The 19,366-nt window shown below is 44.2% G+C and overlaps 1 protein-coding gene across 1 annotated transcript in view; it reads right to left on the bottom strand.

Moving 5' to 3' along the window:
• Nktr (natural killer cell triggering receptor) overlaps positions 1-19,366 on the bottom strand; it is a 32,411-nt gene that overhangs the window by 5,933 nt on the left and 7,112 nt on the right. Inside the window, exons 3-10 of the mRNA XM_042672739.1 lie at positions 17,118-17,192; positions 15,957-16,064; positions 15,306-15,350; positions 13,436-13,523; positions 5,039-5,068; positions 4,305-4,450; positions 3,377-3,599; positions 1,183-1,338 (exon numbers count right to left, since the gene is read on the bottom strand). Of these exons, the coding sequence (XP_042528673.1) occupies positions 1,183-1,338; positions 3,377-3,599; positions 4,305-4,450; positions 5,039-5,068; positions 13,436-13,523; positions 15,306-15,350; positions 15,957-16,064; positions 17,118-17,192 (871 nt within the window). The remainder of the gene's footprint in view (positions 1-1,182; positions 1,339-3,376; positions 3,600-4,304; positions 4,451-5,038; positions 5,069-13,435; positions 13,524-15,305; positions 15,351-15,956; positions 16,065-17,117; positions 17,193-19,366) is intronic.

Genomic DNA, 19,366 nt, shown 5'->3' on the forward strand with positions numbered 1-19,366 from the left:
AGAGGTGAAGGTGTAGAGGTGAAGGTGTAGAGGTGAGTGTAGAGGTGAGTGTAGAGGTGAAGGTGTAGAGGTGAAGGTGTAGAGGTGAAGGTGTAGAGGTGAAGGTGTAGAGGTGAGTGTAGAGGTGAAGGTGTAGAGGTGAGTGTAGAGGTGAAGGTGTAGAGGTGAAGGTGTAGAGGTGAAGGTGTAGAGGTGAGTGTAGAGGTGAAGGTGTAGAGGTGAAGGTGTAGAGGTGAAGGTGTAGAGGTGAAGGTGTAGAGGTGAAGGTGTAGAGGTGAAGGTGTAGAGGTGAAGGTGTAGAGGTGAAGGTGTAGAGGTGAAGGTGTAGAGGTGAAGGTGTAGAGGTGAAGGTGTAGAGGTGAGTGTAGAGGTGAAGGTGTAGAGGTGAGTGTAGAGGTGAAGGTGTAGAGGTGAAGGTGTAGAGGTGAAGGTGTAGAGGTGAAGGTGTAGAGGTGAGTGTAGAGGTGAAGGTGTAGAGGTGAAGGTGTAGAGGTGAGTGTAGAGGTGAGTGTAGAGGTGAAGGTGTAGAGGTGAGTGTAGAGGTGAAGGTGTAGAGGTGAGTGTAGAGGTGAGTGTAGAGGTGAAGGTGTAGAGGTGAAGGTGTAGAGGCGTTGGTGGCCCAGGGCTCACCGCTACCGCCCCAGCCGCGCAGGAGCCCGGGACGGGACGGGACGGGACGGGATGGGACGGGATGGGATGGGATGGGATGGGATGGGAGGCTCCTGCACGGCCCAAGGCCCGAGGCGGCGCTGGGCTCAGGTGGCAGAGCACCCAGGCCCTGCCTCCACCCCCCAAAAACAGAGCAAAACAGAGTTCAATCACTCAGGTGGATGGAATTCACCTCTTGTGAGAACCACAGCCTCACCCCCGAATGACAGTCATCACCGCTTCCCGCACCCCCCGAGGCCCCCCTCCCCCCTTGCAGGGAATCCCGTGTCCTCTAGAGGCTCAGGCAGGAGGCCTACAAGGTGAAGGCCGGCCTGGGCTACACAGCAGGTTGAGATTCAACCTGGGCCAAGGAGGAAGACCCTATTTCAAAAGAACCCGCCACACTCCTTAACCAACGGGCACAATCTCCTTCCCAGGACTTGGGTGGAAGGTGAATTCTAAAAGGTGAAATACATGTCACGCTTTTGGGGTTTATTTTTTTCGGGTTCTGGGGCTTGAACTCAGGGCACTTACGGCTCGGGCTCTGCAGCCGCCACGGGCATGTCCCTTCGGAGCAAGAATCGGTTCTCTGGCACTGGCGGGATCTCCTCCGGGCGGACCACAGGCTTTTCCCTCTTGGCACTGGACTCCACGGACCTTTTCTCATTGGCATCGCTTCGCTCAGAGTGACTTGGAAAGAAACAGCAAGCCGCCCGTGAACACCTGTCACGCGTGCATTTCATCACAATAAAGGGCATGCAGAACTAGACGTGAAGATGACAACAAGGCTGGGAAGGTGGCTCAGGGGGTAGAGCGCACACCTTGCATTCATGAGGCCCTGGGTTCGATTCCTCAGCACCACGGAAGCAGAAAAAGCCAGAAGTGGTGCTGTGGCTCAAGTGGTAGAACATCAGCCTTGAGCTGAAGAGCTCAGGCCCAGGCCCAGAGTCAGGCCCCATGATCGACCAAAGAGGGGATAAGGGGGGGAGGTAAGCTGCCTGTGGCTTATAGGTGTCACTCCAAGGGTCAACTTTCATCAAGTGGACATCCACACAGTGAAAACCTTGGTACCCTAAAATTGAGCTGTGGAAAGTCTCAAAAGCTTAACAGCCTCTTCTTAAACTTTCCAGGGCCTGGGAATGGTGCGTCTGTCTCCAATCCTACCTTTGTGGCGTGAGAAGGAAAACCGTTCATGGGTCAACCCGAACGCAAGTTACAGAGAACCCACCACAAAACTCAGCGAACCAGGTGCAGTGGCTTACGCCTGGAATCCTAGCTGCTTGGGAGGGCAAGCAGGAGACCAAAGGCTCAGAGACCCCGTGTCAACCAAGAGCTACATGACTCAGGTCTGTTATCCTAGCTACAGGGGAAACACAATGACCTAGGCACGGTGGGTGATCAAACTGCGACCCTAATTGGAAAACTGAATTCAAAAGAGCAGGAGGCGGGGCTCCGATGGGAGAGGACCTACCTAGCAAGCACACAGCCCCCAGATCAGTCTCTAGTACTGTCAAAAAATACAAGGGCCGTGCCCAGGCCCTGAGTTCAAGCTCTGGGACTGGCAAAACAAACAAACACAAAAACAAAGGAAGCTAGGTACGCAAACCTGCGGTACCAGCTACTCTGTGGTCCTAGCTATTGGGAAGGTAAAGATCCAATGAAGAAGAAACGTCAAGGTGAGTTCAAGCACTGGTGGCTCACACCTGTCATCCGAGCTACTCAGGAGGCTGAGATCTGAGGATAGTGGTTCAAAGCCAGCCCAGGCAGAAAAGCAATAAATTACTAAAATAGCTGGAAGTGGAGCTGTGGCTCAAAGTGTTAAGAATGCTAGCCTTCAACAAAAGACGCTCAAGGATGGCACCTAGGCCCGGAGTTCAAGCCCCAGGACTGACAAAAACAACAACAATAAAAAGAACACCCCACTGGGCACCTGGTGGCTCATAACCTGCAATCCTAGCTCCTCAGGAGGCTGAGAGCTAAGGATCATGGTTTGAAGTCAACCTGGGCAGAAGAGTCCCTGTGAGATTCTTATTTCCAATTGACCACTCAAAAAATGGAAGTGGAGCTGTGGCTCAAGTGGTTGAGTGCTAATCTTAAGCAAAAGAAGCTCAGAGACAGTGCCCAGGCCCTGAGTTCAAGTCCCATGACCAACAACAACAACAAAAAAACCCCAAGCAAACAAAACTTTCAAGGTCAACCTGGAAAAAAGTATGGGCCTATCTGAAAAATAAAGTAGGCCATGGCTCAAGTAGAACAGCACATGGCTAGAATCCTAAGGCCATGAACACATACACACTTAACCAGAAAACACACAAATCTTTTTTTTTTTATTTTGGCCAGTCCTGGGGTTTGAATTCAGGGCCTGGGCACTGTCCCCTGAGCTTCTCTGGCTCAAGGCTAGCGCTCTACCACTTGAACCACAGCACCACTTCCAGTCTTTTCTGTGTATGTGGGACTGAGGAATCGAACCCAGGGCTTCATGCATGCTAGGCGTGTGCCCTACCACTAAGCCACCTTCCCAGCCCTCACACAAATCTTGGATAGAATATGTCTATAATACTCCTAGACTGTCCAGATTTCAGTTCACTTGAAGTCCAAAAATGCTATCCTTTTTAACAACAGGTAACAAACCTGAGTAAGGAATTGCACCTCTCCCCCTCGGCTGGGGTGTGTGTGGAGGACCGGAGGAAAGGCGTGTCAGCAGGCCACACCTACACCTAACACCTACCCCTTCGGGCTCAGCGTGTGTTTGTTCCTCGGCTCCTCTGAGCTACTGGCTTCCTTCCGTCGCTTTTTTGAATGTTTGACCTTTGGCCTCCTCTTCCGCTTCCGTCTTCTGCTCCGTCCCCGTTCGATTTCGCTGTCTGAGGAGGACGAGGAAGAGGAAGAGGAACTGGAAGAAGACGCTGAGTCTTCTGAAGGTGTTGCTTTCTTCTTTTTTTTCTCAATAGCTTTGAAAACAATATTTGACAGAAATATTAGTGCTAGATGCCAGCACCTACCTTTCAGAGTAAAAAAACAAACACAACAACAATCTGATCTTTAAGTAGCACGTAATGTTTGTTATTTGGCCGACTCTGGATCTTGAACTCAGGGCCTGGGCGCTGTCCTTCAGCTCTTTAGCTCAAGGCGGGCGCTCTACCACTAAGCCACAGCACCACTTCTGGCTTTTTTGGAGTGACTTATTGAAGGTTCAGTGTCACAGACTGCCACCTGGCATCCTAGCTCCTCAGGAGGCTGAGATCTGAGGATCGCGGTTCAAAGCCAGCCCAGGCAGGAAAGGCCGTGAGACTCTTAATCTCCAATAAACCACCAGAAAACTGGAAATGGCGCTGTGGCTTAAGTGGCAGAGCGCTTGTCTTGAGATGAAGAGCTCAATGACAGCGCCCAGGCCCAGAGTTCAAGCCCCATGACTGACCAAAAAAAAAAGGTGATCAGAGCAAGGAGAGGGGCGAGGCAGTTATTGTGAGGATCCTGCTCTGAGTCCGGCCTGCGATGACAAGGTTTTTCTCTCTCACAAGACCTCTGCCGTACACGCATGCGCGCTTTGGTGGTACCGCTCGTCAGTGTCTAGGAGGTCTGTGTGCATGAGGGGCATCCATGCTTGCCTCACCCCAGTGTCTCAAGCACGCCCCCCCAATCTGGAGAGTTCTCACCATCTTTCGCGGACTTGGTAGCCAGCACCCCGCAGTCGATAACGCGCACATCTGCGTAAGGGCGACTTGCGGCGTCTGTTTTCAGGTTTTCAATCTGTTCGATGACCTCGAAGCCGGAGATCACCAGGCCGAACACCACGTGGACCCTGTCACCACAGAGCGGTGGGTGAGGGAAGCAGCGATGACAGGAGAACTTAGAGGGGAGGAACTCGACATCGAAGGAAACCACCCCGCTTTGAGCGTCTGGACCTTGGCTTTCGACGTCAGTGTAAATGATCTCATTAACAAGTTAAATCGCACTTGATAGGAAGAAAACTTTCACATTTTTGGGGGGGAAGGTGTCAGTCGTGGGGCCTCAACTCGGGACCTGGGCGCTATCCATGAACTCTTGCTCAAAGCTAGCCCTCTACTACTTGAGCCACAGCGCCACTTCCGGTTTTCTGGTGGTTCATGGAAGATCAGCGTCTAAAGGACTTTCCTGTCTGGGCTGGCTTTGAACCAGGATTCTCAGATCTCAGCCTCCTGAGTAGCTAGGGTGACTGGCGTGAGCCACTGGCGCAGCTGAAAAGCCACTTTTTTTTTTTTTTTGAGGGACCCTTTGGGGAAATCTCAAAATGATTGCAACCCCACGTGGACCTGAGAAACTGAGCTCCAGCCAGAGTGCCCTGCTGAGATTTGTCCACCAGGCTGACTCCCCAAATTGCTGCCCAAGCTACTAAAGAAGGGGTGCTTACCCATCCAGGTGTGGAGCGGGTTTTGTAGTACTGTGTGACAAACACCAACAGAGAGATGACATCAAAAACCACACGTTCAGATGAAGAGAGCAGAGGGTTTAAACACAGCACGGGGAGGAGAAAGCAAAGATAAAAAAACAAAAACAAAACAAAAAAGAAAGGGGAAAATGTTAAACAGGATATACATCTAGTCTTGAAGACCCCCAAAACAGCAATAGTAGCCAACTTACTGATTCAAACAAAGAAAAGAAAATCAAGATTATAATAATTACAAAGTCATCTTTACTAGATAATATGCACAGCAGAACACGAAAATACCTTGCGCTGGAGTTAACAGCTATCAATGGAGAGCATAAATACACATTAGAATGGAAATGACGCTCAAGCCCCAAACAGAAGAAAAATTAATTTAAAAAAAAACAACAACCAAAAACCAAAAAAAAACCAAACACAAACCCTCAAAGATCTGTCAGCATCATTGAACAAGGCAAAGGAGCTCCTGCAGCCCTGGGGGGGGGGGGGGGGGGGTGTGAAGGCTAGCCTTGTACCCTTAACCAAGGTCTTCTCTTTGCTGCTCAGTGGGTCTGCCATCTTTTACACAGGCAGATCAGATGAAGACCTCGAGAGAGTTGCCTGCGGGGCTTCCCGCCCCTTTCCTTCACAACTCTGAAAAGTTGAGTGCACAAAACGTCCCCTGTGCCAACTCTTCTGATGTCAGATGGGGGAGCACACTGCCCTCTTAAGATTCCCAGGGCCCCCCCCAGACCCCACGCTGACCTCCTCCACAGTCAGTGTGTGTGTATGTGTGGCCAAGGTGCTGGGGACTCATGCTACCCCAACTATAGGGGGAAAATTCAAAGGCAGCTAACTGGACTCGGGGTGCTACTTTGGTTAGCAGCTACTTGAGAGGCGGGAGATGAATGTCCCCCGGCTAGAAGCCCCCAGCTAAATCCTTCCATTCGTCTATCTTCAAGGCAGTAAGAAGACACACGATCCACAAAACACAATTTCAACCTGCACGACAATCGGAAAACGTCACCGCGGCAGAGGGTGCCGCTTATACTTACATTAAGAGCATTCAGTTCTGTAAGAGGACTACAGTATATTTAACTTGAAGAAAGTAAAATAAAACGGCAACGTGAGAAAAGTGTGGCAAAGCACAAGTCTCACATCATCTGCCTTAGGAGACTGTGCAGTCCAGTTAGTGCAGTTAGAAAAATACAAACAGGCAACGAGCGAGAAAGTGAGAAGAAGGAAAGAAAACAAAACCGAGCCAACCTGCCAGTCACCAACGCTTGGGATCATTAAACTAGAAACTAACTTTTTTTTTTCCTTCCTTTTTATAAAACCAAAGCTCAGGGAAAGTAAGAGCAAAGTGGCAAATAAGCTAGATAGACACCGATTCTCTGAGATAAAAGACGTATATAATGTGTTCAAAAAGGTAAGAAATCAGTCTCAAAGAAAGGAACACAATGTATGGCTTCTCTGAGCCTTCTGCGATCCTCTTTCTCAGAGTGCTGATGTATTCTGGCACTGGGGAAAGTCGATGGACTGTTCTAGAACACACAAAGCCCAAGTCAATTTGTCATCTTAAGCTAAGAGAAACACTGTAAACAGACAAACTAGCCAACCAACAAAACACCTTCTGACAAACTTTTGGAGAAAATGAGGAGGCAAAAACATGCTAGCTAACTCCGTGATACAGCAAAGTGCCACTTGGCTATAGTTTGCTACCTGTACGATCCAGAGTTCTTGTTTAATTTCAGGACTGGACTTGAACGGAGCTCCTTGCCTGTGCTAAGGAATTACATGTTCAGCACAAAGCTGGTTTTGTTGTTTAAATTCAAACAAAACCTGAAGAATAACCAAAGTTGGTCCTTTTCTCCAGCGGTGAAGAGAACACAGCAGACCAGGCCAACTGTCTAGGAAGGACAGTTTTCAATCTATATCCTCCCTGACCTCAATCATTTCACTTGCTCTGCAGGAGTGTGAATTTGGACTTTAACCGGGCGTGATGACATATTAGGAATACTGCAAGTGATTTAATCCAAAGAAGCCTATGTTCTCCAGGGGGAAGGAAATTTCCACCTCCACAGGCTTTTTACTGGTGCTGGGCAGACAGCACGAGCCGAGTGCCGTCACACTGATGGGGGTGGGATGGTTGGCTTCATCAACTCTAAAATGGGCAGAGACCCGAACTGCATTCATCTTTCCAAAGCTATGCAGCCTTGCAAAAGGACAATACACTAACACGTGCAGGAAGGCCAGAGATGGTCATAAATGTGAAGGCTGAGCATGCGCTTCAGGGGAAGAAATCATTAAAAAAGAAAAGAACATTTGGCATCATAAAACCTTCCAAGGTTTAGAATTTGTCCCTTAAACCGATCCTCTCAATTTCCTGCACCCCTCCTTCCTTCACACTTTGTAGATTCTAGAAAGGGAAACGCTCTGTTATTCCAAAGTAGCACCTGTATTCTGTATATCACCAGGGAAGCAGCAGCACTGACTGGCTGAGCATGGAAATGCGAGCCGTGATCTCACATGGTAAGAAAGAATCGTGCGAATAACCTAGTGCCAATGCACTGCTGAAAGAAAAATCTGTTTCCCAGAAGCAATATAAAACACATTTGTCTTACTACTATCGCTGCTATATACACCAAGCAGAAGGCTTTAAAAATTCTTAAAAACAAAGTTTCAATGCACATAACAACAGGATTATAGAGATAAAGGCAGAGAGAGAGAGAGAGAGAGAAAGAGAAAGCCTTAAGAGTAGTGACACATTACCTTTGAAGCGCACGGTGTAACACTCTTTCTGTAAATTTTACACAAAAATGGCAAGAAATAAATTGTAATACACTTTTAAGACAAGACTGAATCTATGTTTTAATATCAATATCACTTTGAAATTCAATACTTTAGAATTCTTATGCAAAGCCAGAAAGCTTTTTAAAAGGGAGGGCTGGAAATGTTCTTTCGTTCCGGGCACTGGGAGAGACAGATGCTCAGGGAAAGAAGGGAGGGAGGAGGTAGCTGACACAAATGTTCAGATCTAAACGTGTCAATAACACCTATTAACACCACATTTCGTGTCCCCCCCCCCCCAAATCCCAGAAACTGCTAAGACAACTACCCAATCTGCCTTAAAAACAAAGGAGTAAAATATCTTGAATAGAAGCATACATGGAAAAAAAAATCTCAAGTGTTAGGGAGGTTATTTTTGGTTAAAAATGGAAATTTTCATGGGGGGAGGAAATGTAAGCAAATTCAAAACAGAATTTCTCGGCTTTTTTTTTTTTTTTTTAATGGTTTTGTTTCAAACTAATTCCCTTCAAGCGTGAAGGAAGCTTTTCACGTTTCACATTTGCAAGCTTTTTTAGATTATGGGTCATTCTTCCCGGAACCAGTGATTCAGTGTTTCTTGTTAAATCTCATTCTGTACTCCATGCTGTCATCACTCAATGTAATGTGAAAATGATCAAGTGGCCTAGTGGGACAGGTTTTCTCAGAAGATAAAAAGGCAAAACAGGCCGAGCGCAGGTGGCTCACGTCTGTCATCCTAGCTACTCAGGAGGCTGAGATCTGAGGATCACGGTTCAAAGCCAGCCCGAGCAGGAAAGTCCATGAGACTCTTATCTCCAATAAACCACTAGAAAACTGGAAGTGGCACTGTGGCTCAAGCAGTAGAGCGCTTGCCTTGAGCTGAAGAGCACAGGGACAGCGCCCAGGCCCAGAGTTCAAGCCCCATGACCAAAAAAAAAAAGGCAAAACAGGTTACGACTGTGCTATCCAATCCTGGTCCCAGCATTTTCTTTTCCCAACTAATCTGTTTTAATTTTTCCTCCCAAAACACACTGATCAATTTTAAAGGAGTAAACTTTAAATATACCTAAAACCACTCACCCCTCCCAAATCCTAATACTTGACAGGAATTTAAGAAATACTAAATTTTAAAGTATTTAAAAATAAAAGCTTTAATGTCTTGTGAAAGTAATGATACATGGATTTGTGCAAAAAAAAAAGTTTGAAATCATGTATAATTTTCAATGAGTATGATAAAAAAAAGTATTCTAGGTATAAATGAGTATGGAATAGGGAAGTAAAGATAATTTCTTTCTTTTTTTTTTTTTTTGCCAATCTTGGGACTTGAACTCAAGGCCTGAGCACTTGAGCCAGAGCACCACTCTGGGCTTTTTCCTGTGTATGTGGTACTGAGGAATGGAACCCAGGGCTTCATGCATGCTAGGCAAGCACTCTGCCACTGAGCCACCTTCCCAGTCCCTAGTTTATTTCTAATTTAGCCTTTAACATACAACTTTTTTTTCCCAGTCTTCAAACTATGATATTGTCACACAAGAGGCACCCGAGTGTACTGGCCCGAAACAGAAGAACTTTCTAAAATCCAGCACTAATATAAAGGTTCACACCTATCAACCACTACCAACATTTCCTGCCCAGGCTTCATAAACACGACGAAAGAGGAAGTTTGATATTCAAAGATGCTGGCATGGGGTTGGTTAAGTGTCTTTGGTCACAAAAAATTCTACATGATCTGTATTTAACTATATATGAAAATTCTTCTGTATTCACTTTTCAAAAAAAAAAAGACATTTAGAATATCTCAAGATTATTAATATTTACTAGCATGTCTTTTCAAGTTTATGAATGTGTGGATGGAAAAATGTTTCTACTCTTACACCTACTTTTCTGGTCAGTCCTGGGGCTTGAACTCAGGGCCTAGGGGCTGTCCCTCAGCTCTTCAGCCTCAGTGCCACATCCGGCTTTTTCTGTGCATGTGGTAGTGAGGAATTGAACCCAGGGCTTCATGCATGCTAGGTGAGCACTCTACCACTAAGCTACATTTCTAGCCCACTTCCAGCTTTGTTGAGTAGTTAATTGGAGATGAGTGTCTCACAGACTTTCCTCCTGGGCTGGCTTTGAACCTCGATCCTCCGATCTCAGCTTCCTGAGTAGCTAGGATTTACAGGCATGAGCCACCATGCCTGGCCCCTTACATCTAGTTTCGCTACACCGAATTTTTACGTAGCTTTCTGAGCCCTTGGAGACTACCCTTACCACCTAGCCTGTACTCTTATCTATGAAGTGATCAACCCTCATTTGGGTAAAGAAAACTGGTAAGTCTGTTGCTTCCTGGACATAAAATGATTCTACAAACTTCTATGAGGTCCCTACCTGGCAGGTTCAAAGCAAGCATTTCCTTGCAGTGAGAGAATGTCTGCACATAAATCACCTTACAAAACAGGTCTTTATGACTGTGTTCTAACAGCAAAATGTGTGCTCGTTTATCTCTAAGAGTAGGGAACTTTAAAGGAATCAAAAACTCACTCATAGGAGGCAAAATACATAGGAAATGAAACAAACAAAAAAAATCAACTGACAGCCAGCTTACTGTTCTATTCTAGAAAAGTTATTTAATAACAAAAGGTATAAAATTCTACCTCATCTTCTGAAATCACTATGTAATGGCTTCTTTATCTCGCTCTTTTTTTTTTTGTGCCAGTCCTGGAGCTTGAACTCAGGGCCTGGGCACTGTCCCTGAGCTTCCTTTGCTCAAGGCTATTGCTCTACCACTTGAACCATGTCTGGCTTTTTCTGTGTATGCGGTACTAAGGAATCGCAACCCAGGGCTTCATGCATACTAGGTGAGCACTCTACCACTAAGCCACCTTCCCAACCCTTCTTTATCTTTTTGATAACTATGTGAAGACAATGAAAATGACCAGGGCTAGAAGCATGGGTCTAGGAAGGTTCTCAAGGCCATGAGTTCACACACACACACGCACACACCAGAGTTGTTATTAGTAACAGGAGGAAAAAACTGTTCCCAAAATATAATTTAACTTCCTAGCAAAGCGCTGACTGCATCAAACACTTAGCTACAAAAATTTTTGTAGCATAATGGTTAATAAAATGATAGGTTGTACTTATAACTAAAGACACAGCTTAGGCATTCTTGCCCTAAAGCTTCTACAACTTGGACTTCACGTGATTTTTTCCACTTAATTCATAATTACCTACCCAATGAAAACTGTGTTCTAGATGATGGCTAAATCCCTTTCCACTCTAAGACTATAATTCCCTAGAATTATAGAATTAAAATGTACTATTTTATTATTACTGTATTTTTGCACAGGGTTGGCAATCTCGCCTGGGTGTGCAGGCCATGTACCACTGAGCCACATAAGCAGGTGGACCTGTTCTTGTACTCTCTTCCTGACATTATTAGTAATAGCACTACAAAATGCGAAGTGAGGTAAGGTGGTAGCTCACTCTGCCCCGGGTCTTTGAATTCATTTCAAACTGCTTCGAGGCAAACCACAGAATTTTCTTTTTTCTTTTTTTTTGCCAGTCTTGGGGCTGGAACTCAGGGCCTGGACTCTGTCCCCCAGCTTCTTTTTTGCTGAAGGCTAGCACTCCACCATTTGAGCCACAGATCCACTTCCAGCTTTTTTCTTGGTTTTTGTTTTTTGGAAGTTTAGAGATAAAGTTTTTTGGAAGTGGAGATAAAGAGTCTCTTGGACTATTCCTGCCTGGGCTGGCTTTGATCTGTGATCTTCAGATCTCAGCCTCTTGAGGAGCTAGGATGACGGGCGTGAGCCACCTGCGCTTGGCTACAAATGGACTCTTTAGGAATTGCAGAGTTGTGGTATAAACAAACTACAAATACAACTCTACACAAGAGTATGAAGAGTCCTTCTGAGATTTGGAGGTCAGTTCTTCTGAGTTACACTATCTGTTCTTTGTGAGATTCCAGGCTGCATTGCAGCAATGATCCGTGACTACAAGCACAGCTTGGAGACAGGACATGACGCTTTATTATCATGTCCAAATCCAAAAGGACGCCAGGACATACAGTTGCAAGGGCTGCTCTTTTATGGGCTGTTGCCTCTGTTTGACCTTTCTTTCTATGGTAGTCACAATATATTTGTTCAGAAATAGGAACATTAATCTGAGTTTATCTTCAACTCGTGGGAACTCATTTATTTTCCTTTTTTTTTTTTGGGTCCAGTCGTGGGGCCTGAACTCTGGGCCTGGGCACTGTCCCTCAGCTCTTCAGCTCAAGGCTAGCGCTCTACCACTTGAGCCACAGCGCCACTTCCTGCTTTTTTCTTTTTGCTTATGTTGATACTGAGGAATCGAACCCAGAGCCTCAGGCATTCAAGGCAAGAGTTCTACCACTGAGCCACCTTTCCAGCCCCGAGACAGAGGATTTTGTCTGTGTAAAATAGTTAACTACTTTCAAGACTACTTGTTAATGTAAGACCTTCCTGGAAGTTGACTTCAAACTAGACTTTCACCAAACTAAAATCAGAGAACTTTCTCTTGGGTGCAAATTCAAAGCGATTTTTTTTTTTTTGGCCAGTCCTGGGGCAATACAAAACAAGAAAAGAATACAACTAGAAACAGGCTGAAGGTTCTATTTAGAATTTTAGCATGAGAAATAAGGTTATGCACGTATAACTAGGTAATTATATGTGTGTGTGTGTGCCTGTATGTATACACATATATATTTAGTTAAAAAGCTAATTTCAACATTCTCAAGTGTGCTGAATGAAAATCTCATATAGTTTTGGCAGAAGATACCCACCGCCGCTTGGGTTAATTCAATTATGCAGATTTTACAAATGCTGGCTCAGCATACGATCTGTTTTGTGTTTCTGTATCTCATCAGAAAAGAACAATACTTCTCTCAAAAGTGGCTCAATGAGGAAAAATAGGAGGAAAAAAAAAAGCCACTTCACAACGGCTTCCTTGAACCAACTTCTTATGCTCACGCCATATCTGGCCATACACTTATTAACAATTTTAAATGTTCATCAGTAGTTTATATTCCAATCTAGTTTTCATAAACTGAGCCAAAGCCACTTTCTTCCCTCATGATGACAAGCTTATATATACTGAAAAGAATACATATCTCCTTTCTGTTTTGTGGGTGTGTGTGTGCCAGTCCTGGATTTGAACTCAGGGCCTGGGCACTGTCCCTGAGCATTTTTTGCTCAGGGATAGCACTCTACCACTTGAACCATACCTCTCCACTTCTGGCTTTTCTTGGGGTAGTTAATTGAAGGCAAGAGTCTCATGAACTTTTCTACCCTGGCTGGCTTTGAACCCCGATCTTCAGAACTTAGCCTCTGCAGGGGCTAGGACTTGCCTCTTGCTTCAAGGTTTCGTTTCTGAATTCCTGTTCTTACATCGTAAACCCCACTATACGTGCTGAACGCTGAGGGAGCCCAAGCTGACTGGCGTGCCATGTGCGAAATCCATCATGAGACCTAAGCAGTTAGCGTTTCCACAGTGGAATTAGTTTAAGGACCGCCACCTTTCCTAAGGACAGCGCTTCTGGGAGGAAAGGGTCGTGTCTGCGCCACGCCTACTCACATGAAAAACTGGGAGCCATTGGTGTGCTTCCCGCGGTTTGCCATTGACAAAAGGAACGCTCTATCGTGTTTGAGAATAAAGTTTTCATCTGTTTGAAGAAAACACAAATTCGTCAGCCTGCCGCGATAACCCACTCTCCAAGTGATCATGTTCAAGTAATACACAGAAAGCAAAGGACGGGATTCCTCTTCTGGTCAGTATAGTTATTTGACAACATTTAGAGAAAAAAAAAAAAAGTAGTTTTTTCTTTTAATAAACTAATCAAGTTCATCAAAGCATAAAAAGCCCAAAGGTACTAATTAAAGCCTTGAGAAAAAGGAACATATATTGAATACTTTATACAGACAAGCCTTAGAATAGTCACTTTTAGTTGCATGCATACCCGTGGCTAAATGATACATGTTAACTTGCAGAGAAAAACTAATGACAAGCTTTTAGGGAACTCTCAAAAAAAAAAAACAAAAAACAACTCATTTCTTTTAAACTCCCAATTAACCAGCCAAATGAACTACACCCGGGTATAGTTCGTATATAGACATTTCAGTTGTCGGTAAATCTGTTAGTGACCAAAAACAAAAGCTAGTCTGGGGGGGGGGGGGGGGGGGGGGGAATCAGAGGAAGTTTTAGGAACATGTCTAAAATGAAGTATATGGATAATCAATAGGATCACAAAATTATCTAAGAAAGAAAGTTCTGTAAAAATAAAAATTTAAGTGGCAAAACACCATCTTTAAAGTAGCTGGTCATGGAACAAATACACTGAAGTGGGCTAGGCATTAAGGTGAAATTGCTACATGCTACTAACTAGACACAGTGAGGTATGAGAGGGGAAAATCTGCCATCAAAGTCGCTTCGATATGACTTTCCTTCCAGCGAAAACACCCTTCATTCAAATTAACCCGAGCTCCCTTCTCACACTAATACAAACAAATCTTTCTTTAGTAGAAACCAGAGGGAAAAAAACAAAACCTTGGAAAAAATATTACCTTGGGAACAGGGTCTCTCAAAAAGAAGTAGTAATCCATTTTCTCCCAAAAGGAAATATAAAAGACTATTATAATACTGCAGCTTTAATGGCATTAAACCTAGTGGATTTTTTTCTTTCTTTTAATGAATCTCTGCAACTGACTTTTCTAAGGCTTTTTGGGGGGACAAGTTCAATAGTTAAGATTTATTCAACTGCTACTACTGTAGGAATAAAACACAATCACATAGTTTTAGTATACAAAAGAAAACATACAAACCTTTGAGGAAGGAGGAAATATCATTGTATTTTAAAGAAATTGCTAGATTGAGGGAGGGGGGAAAAAAAAATCCACAACCCAGATTCTTTTTCCTGATGTAGCAGTAACAACTCATTGGGAAAAGAAAACAGATACAGATGCATGTAGGAAATAACATAAAGAAGTTTCCAAGTCTTCACACAAAATAGAAATCCAGCAACAATCCTGACCCAGACTGTCCACGAATTTATTAGGTAAGGGTGCAAGGGAACAGAATTGGAGTTTGTGTTACTGAGCTTCGTTCTCTTACCTTTTCATTTTGCAAAAGACCACATTCTCTATAAACAAAAGAATATGTTGACAGTTTTAGGCAGGAAGAGAGGAGTTTTCATGTATATAGTTGCCTAACCTCCATGCTGAAAGTCATGTTTAACCATAAAGTTAGCCTTAATTAATCTGGTCAATTAAAAGTTATAGATTACCGTACAATTTATCCCCAAATTCATGCAAATAAAGTATTTTCATGCAGCATTAGTGTCATGCAAAAAGTGAACTATCAGTAAGCCTCTCCTCATTAAAAGGTATATGGCCAAACTGGACTTGTTTTATCATCAGAACTGAGAAGACCGTAAAATATGAAGCCTTACCTTTAAAATAGCCACCATAAATGGATTCACCACCTTTGCCATTACCTACAAATAGAGCTACATTAAGCAAAGTGAAAGCTGAAACACATGATATTATACATACACACGCATCATGCATATAACTAATACATATAAATTATCTTGTTTTAATCTGATTTTTGAGAGAGGGTCTAGGTAGCTCAGGCTGGCCTCAAACTCATGAATCTCTTATCTGTGTCCCGAGGGCTGGCATTATACGCGCACGCCACCACGCCCAGCTACAAATTGTTTTTGATGGTTTCGATTTGCCAACAGCCAGCATTTGAAGACTCCTCACAGAACTTTAAAATATTAGTACTCCATCCCCAAAGGACCGCCACCAGCCAGTTATTTCTAACAATCGTCAAAACCTCCTAAGCTGTAGGATAAATGCAACTGGACAGTACTTTGGGCATTTGCCTAAGTGGTTACATGAGTCGAGTAAATGACATGACAAAAGTAAAATTATAATGTCATAGTATTTCACTCCTGCACACATTCTGGAGCTACAAGATGTAACCACGGTCATTAATCAAGAATAACGAGCAACTGTCATCATCGGCACTAATAAGAATGAGGAGCTAGTTTACACCTGGTGGCTGCAAGAATTAGAAACATCACTTTTGGCTCTACCTTCGCTGAAGTCCCCACCCTGAATCATAAAGTTTTTAACCACTCGGTGGAATGTGGAGCCTTTATAACATAACTTCTTTCCAGTGGTTTTCCCACGGCCCTTCTCCCCTGGGAAGGAAAAAAAAAAAAAAAAAAGAAGAAAAAGAAACAAAGTTTTAGCTACAAACCCGTCCTTCCATGCAAAGAACCCAACAAATCAACTCTATGGTGTGGCTCAGGTGAGAAAGCACCCACTTACCAAGCCCCAGTGCCACTACCCACACACCTCTCCTATGCACTGGGTACCACCTAAGATGTTAAGAAATGGGGAGATGGCATGGAAATTTAACACACTACCAAAAAAAAAAAAGTGTGTGTGTGTGTGTGTGTGTATATATATATAACACACAAAATAGCAAATAGCATATGGATGCCAAATCATGTTGAATGAAATCTAGGGTGCTGAGTATATTCAAAGTACTGCGATCAGCAAACTTCTACCAAGACAAATCAATGGTGAAGGCGCATAATTTTATTTTTTGTCAGTCCTGGGGCTTGAACTCAGGGCCTGGGCACTGTCCCTGAGCGTCTTTGTGCTCAAGGCTAGCACTCTACCACTTGAGCCACAGTGCCACTTCTGGCTTTATATATATATAGCTTTATATATATACCTGTGTGTATATGTATATATGTATACATATATTTACATATATACACGTTTTTTTTTTAAATTGTAAAGCTACTGTATAGAGGGGTAACAGTTACATGAGTAAGGCAATGAGTACATTTCCTATGGAGCATTGTTACCCTCTCCTTTGTTTTTCCCTTACTATCCCTTCCCTTCTCTCCCACACCCCCCCACACACACCCCGGCCGGCTTTTTTGAGTAGTTTATGGCAGGTAAGAGTTTCATGGGGACTTTTCTGCAGGGCTGGCTTCCAACCACAATCCTCAGACCTCAGTCTCCTGAGTAGCTAGGATGTCAGGCATCAGCCATTGTGCCCACTTCTAAGAGCATTTCTCTCTCCCCTTTTCATTTAAAGAGCTATTGGCTTAACTCACAGAGAAGGCTTAGTGAAAAGCAGTTTTGAGGTATAATCTCATCTCACAGACCATTATATTTCATGAAAATATCTACTATGCTAAAAAAAAGGTAAATAACTGAAAAAAAAATCCCCTTACCTGAACATAGGCAGAGGAAATTTTTGCATGTTTTTGGACATATGTCTGAGAAGAGCTGAAACATAATGCGACCAACTGAAATGAAAACAGGTTGGGGGGAGGAAAAAGAACAGCAAGTTGATTAATACATATTAATAATATAATATTTACATAATGATCATAATAAATGTAACATTTTATACAGAGGAAACAAAAATAGGCAAACAGATATAAACAGAAAAATCTGTTTCGTAACCAGGTGCTGGTGATGCACGCCTGTCATTCTAGCAACTCAGGAGGCTGAGATGTGAGGATCGCAGTTCGAAGCCAGCCTAGGCAGGGAAGTCCATGAGACTCTCATCTCCAATGAACCACCAGAAAACCAGAAAGAGAGGTAGGGTTCAAAGTAGTGGAGAGCTCAGGGAAAGCACCCAGGCTCTCCTGAGTTCGAGCCCCGTGATGAACAAAAATAAAATAAATAAAAATAACAAAAACATCTTTTGGTCTATAGAGACAACTTCTGGCCATGGCCAGTTTCAGGATGGGGACTGGTCAACCAGAAAGGCCTGGAAGTTCAGCCCCATCCTCCAATCTCCAGAGAAGGGAAGAGGGCTCAGGATTCCTAATTGACAATGGCCCGGAAACGGTAACATCTCTAGAAAAACTCTCACGCGGCTGAGTGTGGCGACAGATACCTGTCATCCCAGCCTTGGGGAGTCAGGAGGATCCTCAATTCCAAGAAAGCCAAGCCTAGGTTCTATCGCGAGACTCTGGAGGTCGCACGAGTTCAGTGCTTGCTAGGTAGACAGGTTACACTAAACCACGCACCCAGCCCTCTTGTGTAGCTCTTTTAACATAGGTCTCATTTTGTTTTTGCCCAGCAAGCAGTTGGACGCCGTCAGTAGCCAGGCTCACGTAGCTAGGGGGTTGCTTATAATTAGGGGGTTTATTCTGTTTGTTTGCTTATGCCATGTCCCACACCAGACTCCCCAGGTCAGCACATGCTAGGAAAGTGCTCTATCACGATGCCAATGCCCCAGCCCACAATGAGATGTTTTTGAGTGCAGCTTCTGAGAAAATGTTTTGGAAAGCACTCTCCTTCCATCCGGAGAACTTCGTCAGTAACCCAGGTCCTGCCAATCCTCTGCCGAATTAAAAAGCACCTTTGCAGCTCAAACCTGCTTATTCCAGTTAACATTTTTTTTTTTGGGGGGGGGGGGTAGAGGAGGACTACATAACTGGCCATCTGAGTAAGTATTATGTCCCGCTGATTATTCAAGCTAAATGGCAGGTTCTGGAAGGCTTTACCCTTAACTTGACACCCAGCCCACATGCAATAAAAGCAGGGTTTTTTGGGCTTTTTTCCCTTAGGTAATATTAAAGTGTGTGTGTGTGTGTGTGTGTGTGTGTGTGTGTGTGTGTGTGTGTGTGTGTGTGTGTGTGTGTGTGTGTGTGTGTGTGTGTGTGTGTGATATTGCACAAGGTACTTTACAAACATAGGCTGTTCTGCAAGTATGTGGTTTCAGAATTGTAAGAAATTTTGGCTGGGAAGGTGGTTCAGTGGTAGAGTGCTTGCCTAGCATACCTGAGGCCTCAGATTCGATTCCTCAGCACCACATACACAGAAAATGCAGGCAATGGTGCTGTGGCTCAAGTGGTAGAGAGCTAGCCTTGAGCAAAAGCAGCTCAGGGACAGCGCCCAGGCCCTGAGTTCAAGCCCTGGGACTGGCAAAAAGAAAAAAAAAAAGAAAAAAATAGAAAATATTGCATCATCATTAAAAATGAGGACAGAGAAAGACAAGAGAATTTCAAGTATTAGTAAGATTTTTTTTCCCCCTTGTATTCTGAATGCACTCTAAAGAAATAAAACAACTGCCGGGCGCTGATGGCTCACACCTATCATCCTAAACTACTCAGGAGGCTGAGATCTAAGGATCACTGTTCCAAGCCAGCCCAGGCAGGAAAGGCCGTGAGACTCTGATCTCCAATGAACCACCAGAAAACTGGAAGTGGCGCTGTGGCTCAAGTAGTAAAGCGCCAGCCTTGGGCTGAAGAGCTGAGGGACAGCGCCCAGGCCGAGTTCAAGCCCCGCAAACCAACAACAACAAAAAAAGGAAATAAAACAACTATATTTTTATGAGTATCGTATGCTAAAATTATGTATTTAGCTGTAAAAAATCTTAAACAACCAATCAGCCAGCATGTTTGCTTCCTGCAGCTCTGTGAAATGAAATCACTGTCGGGGCCGTAGGGCTGGTGAACCCACAAGC

This window comes from Dipodomys spectabilis, unplaced genomic scaffold, assembly GCF_019054845.1.
Source record: "Dipodomys spectabilis isolate Male_0828 unplaced genomic scaffold, ASM1905484v1 ptg000766l, whole genome shotgun sequence".
Taxonomy (NCBI): domain Eukaryota; kingdom Metazoa; phylum Chordata; class Mammalia; order Rodentia; family Heteromyidae; genus Dipodomys; species Dipodomys spectabilis.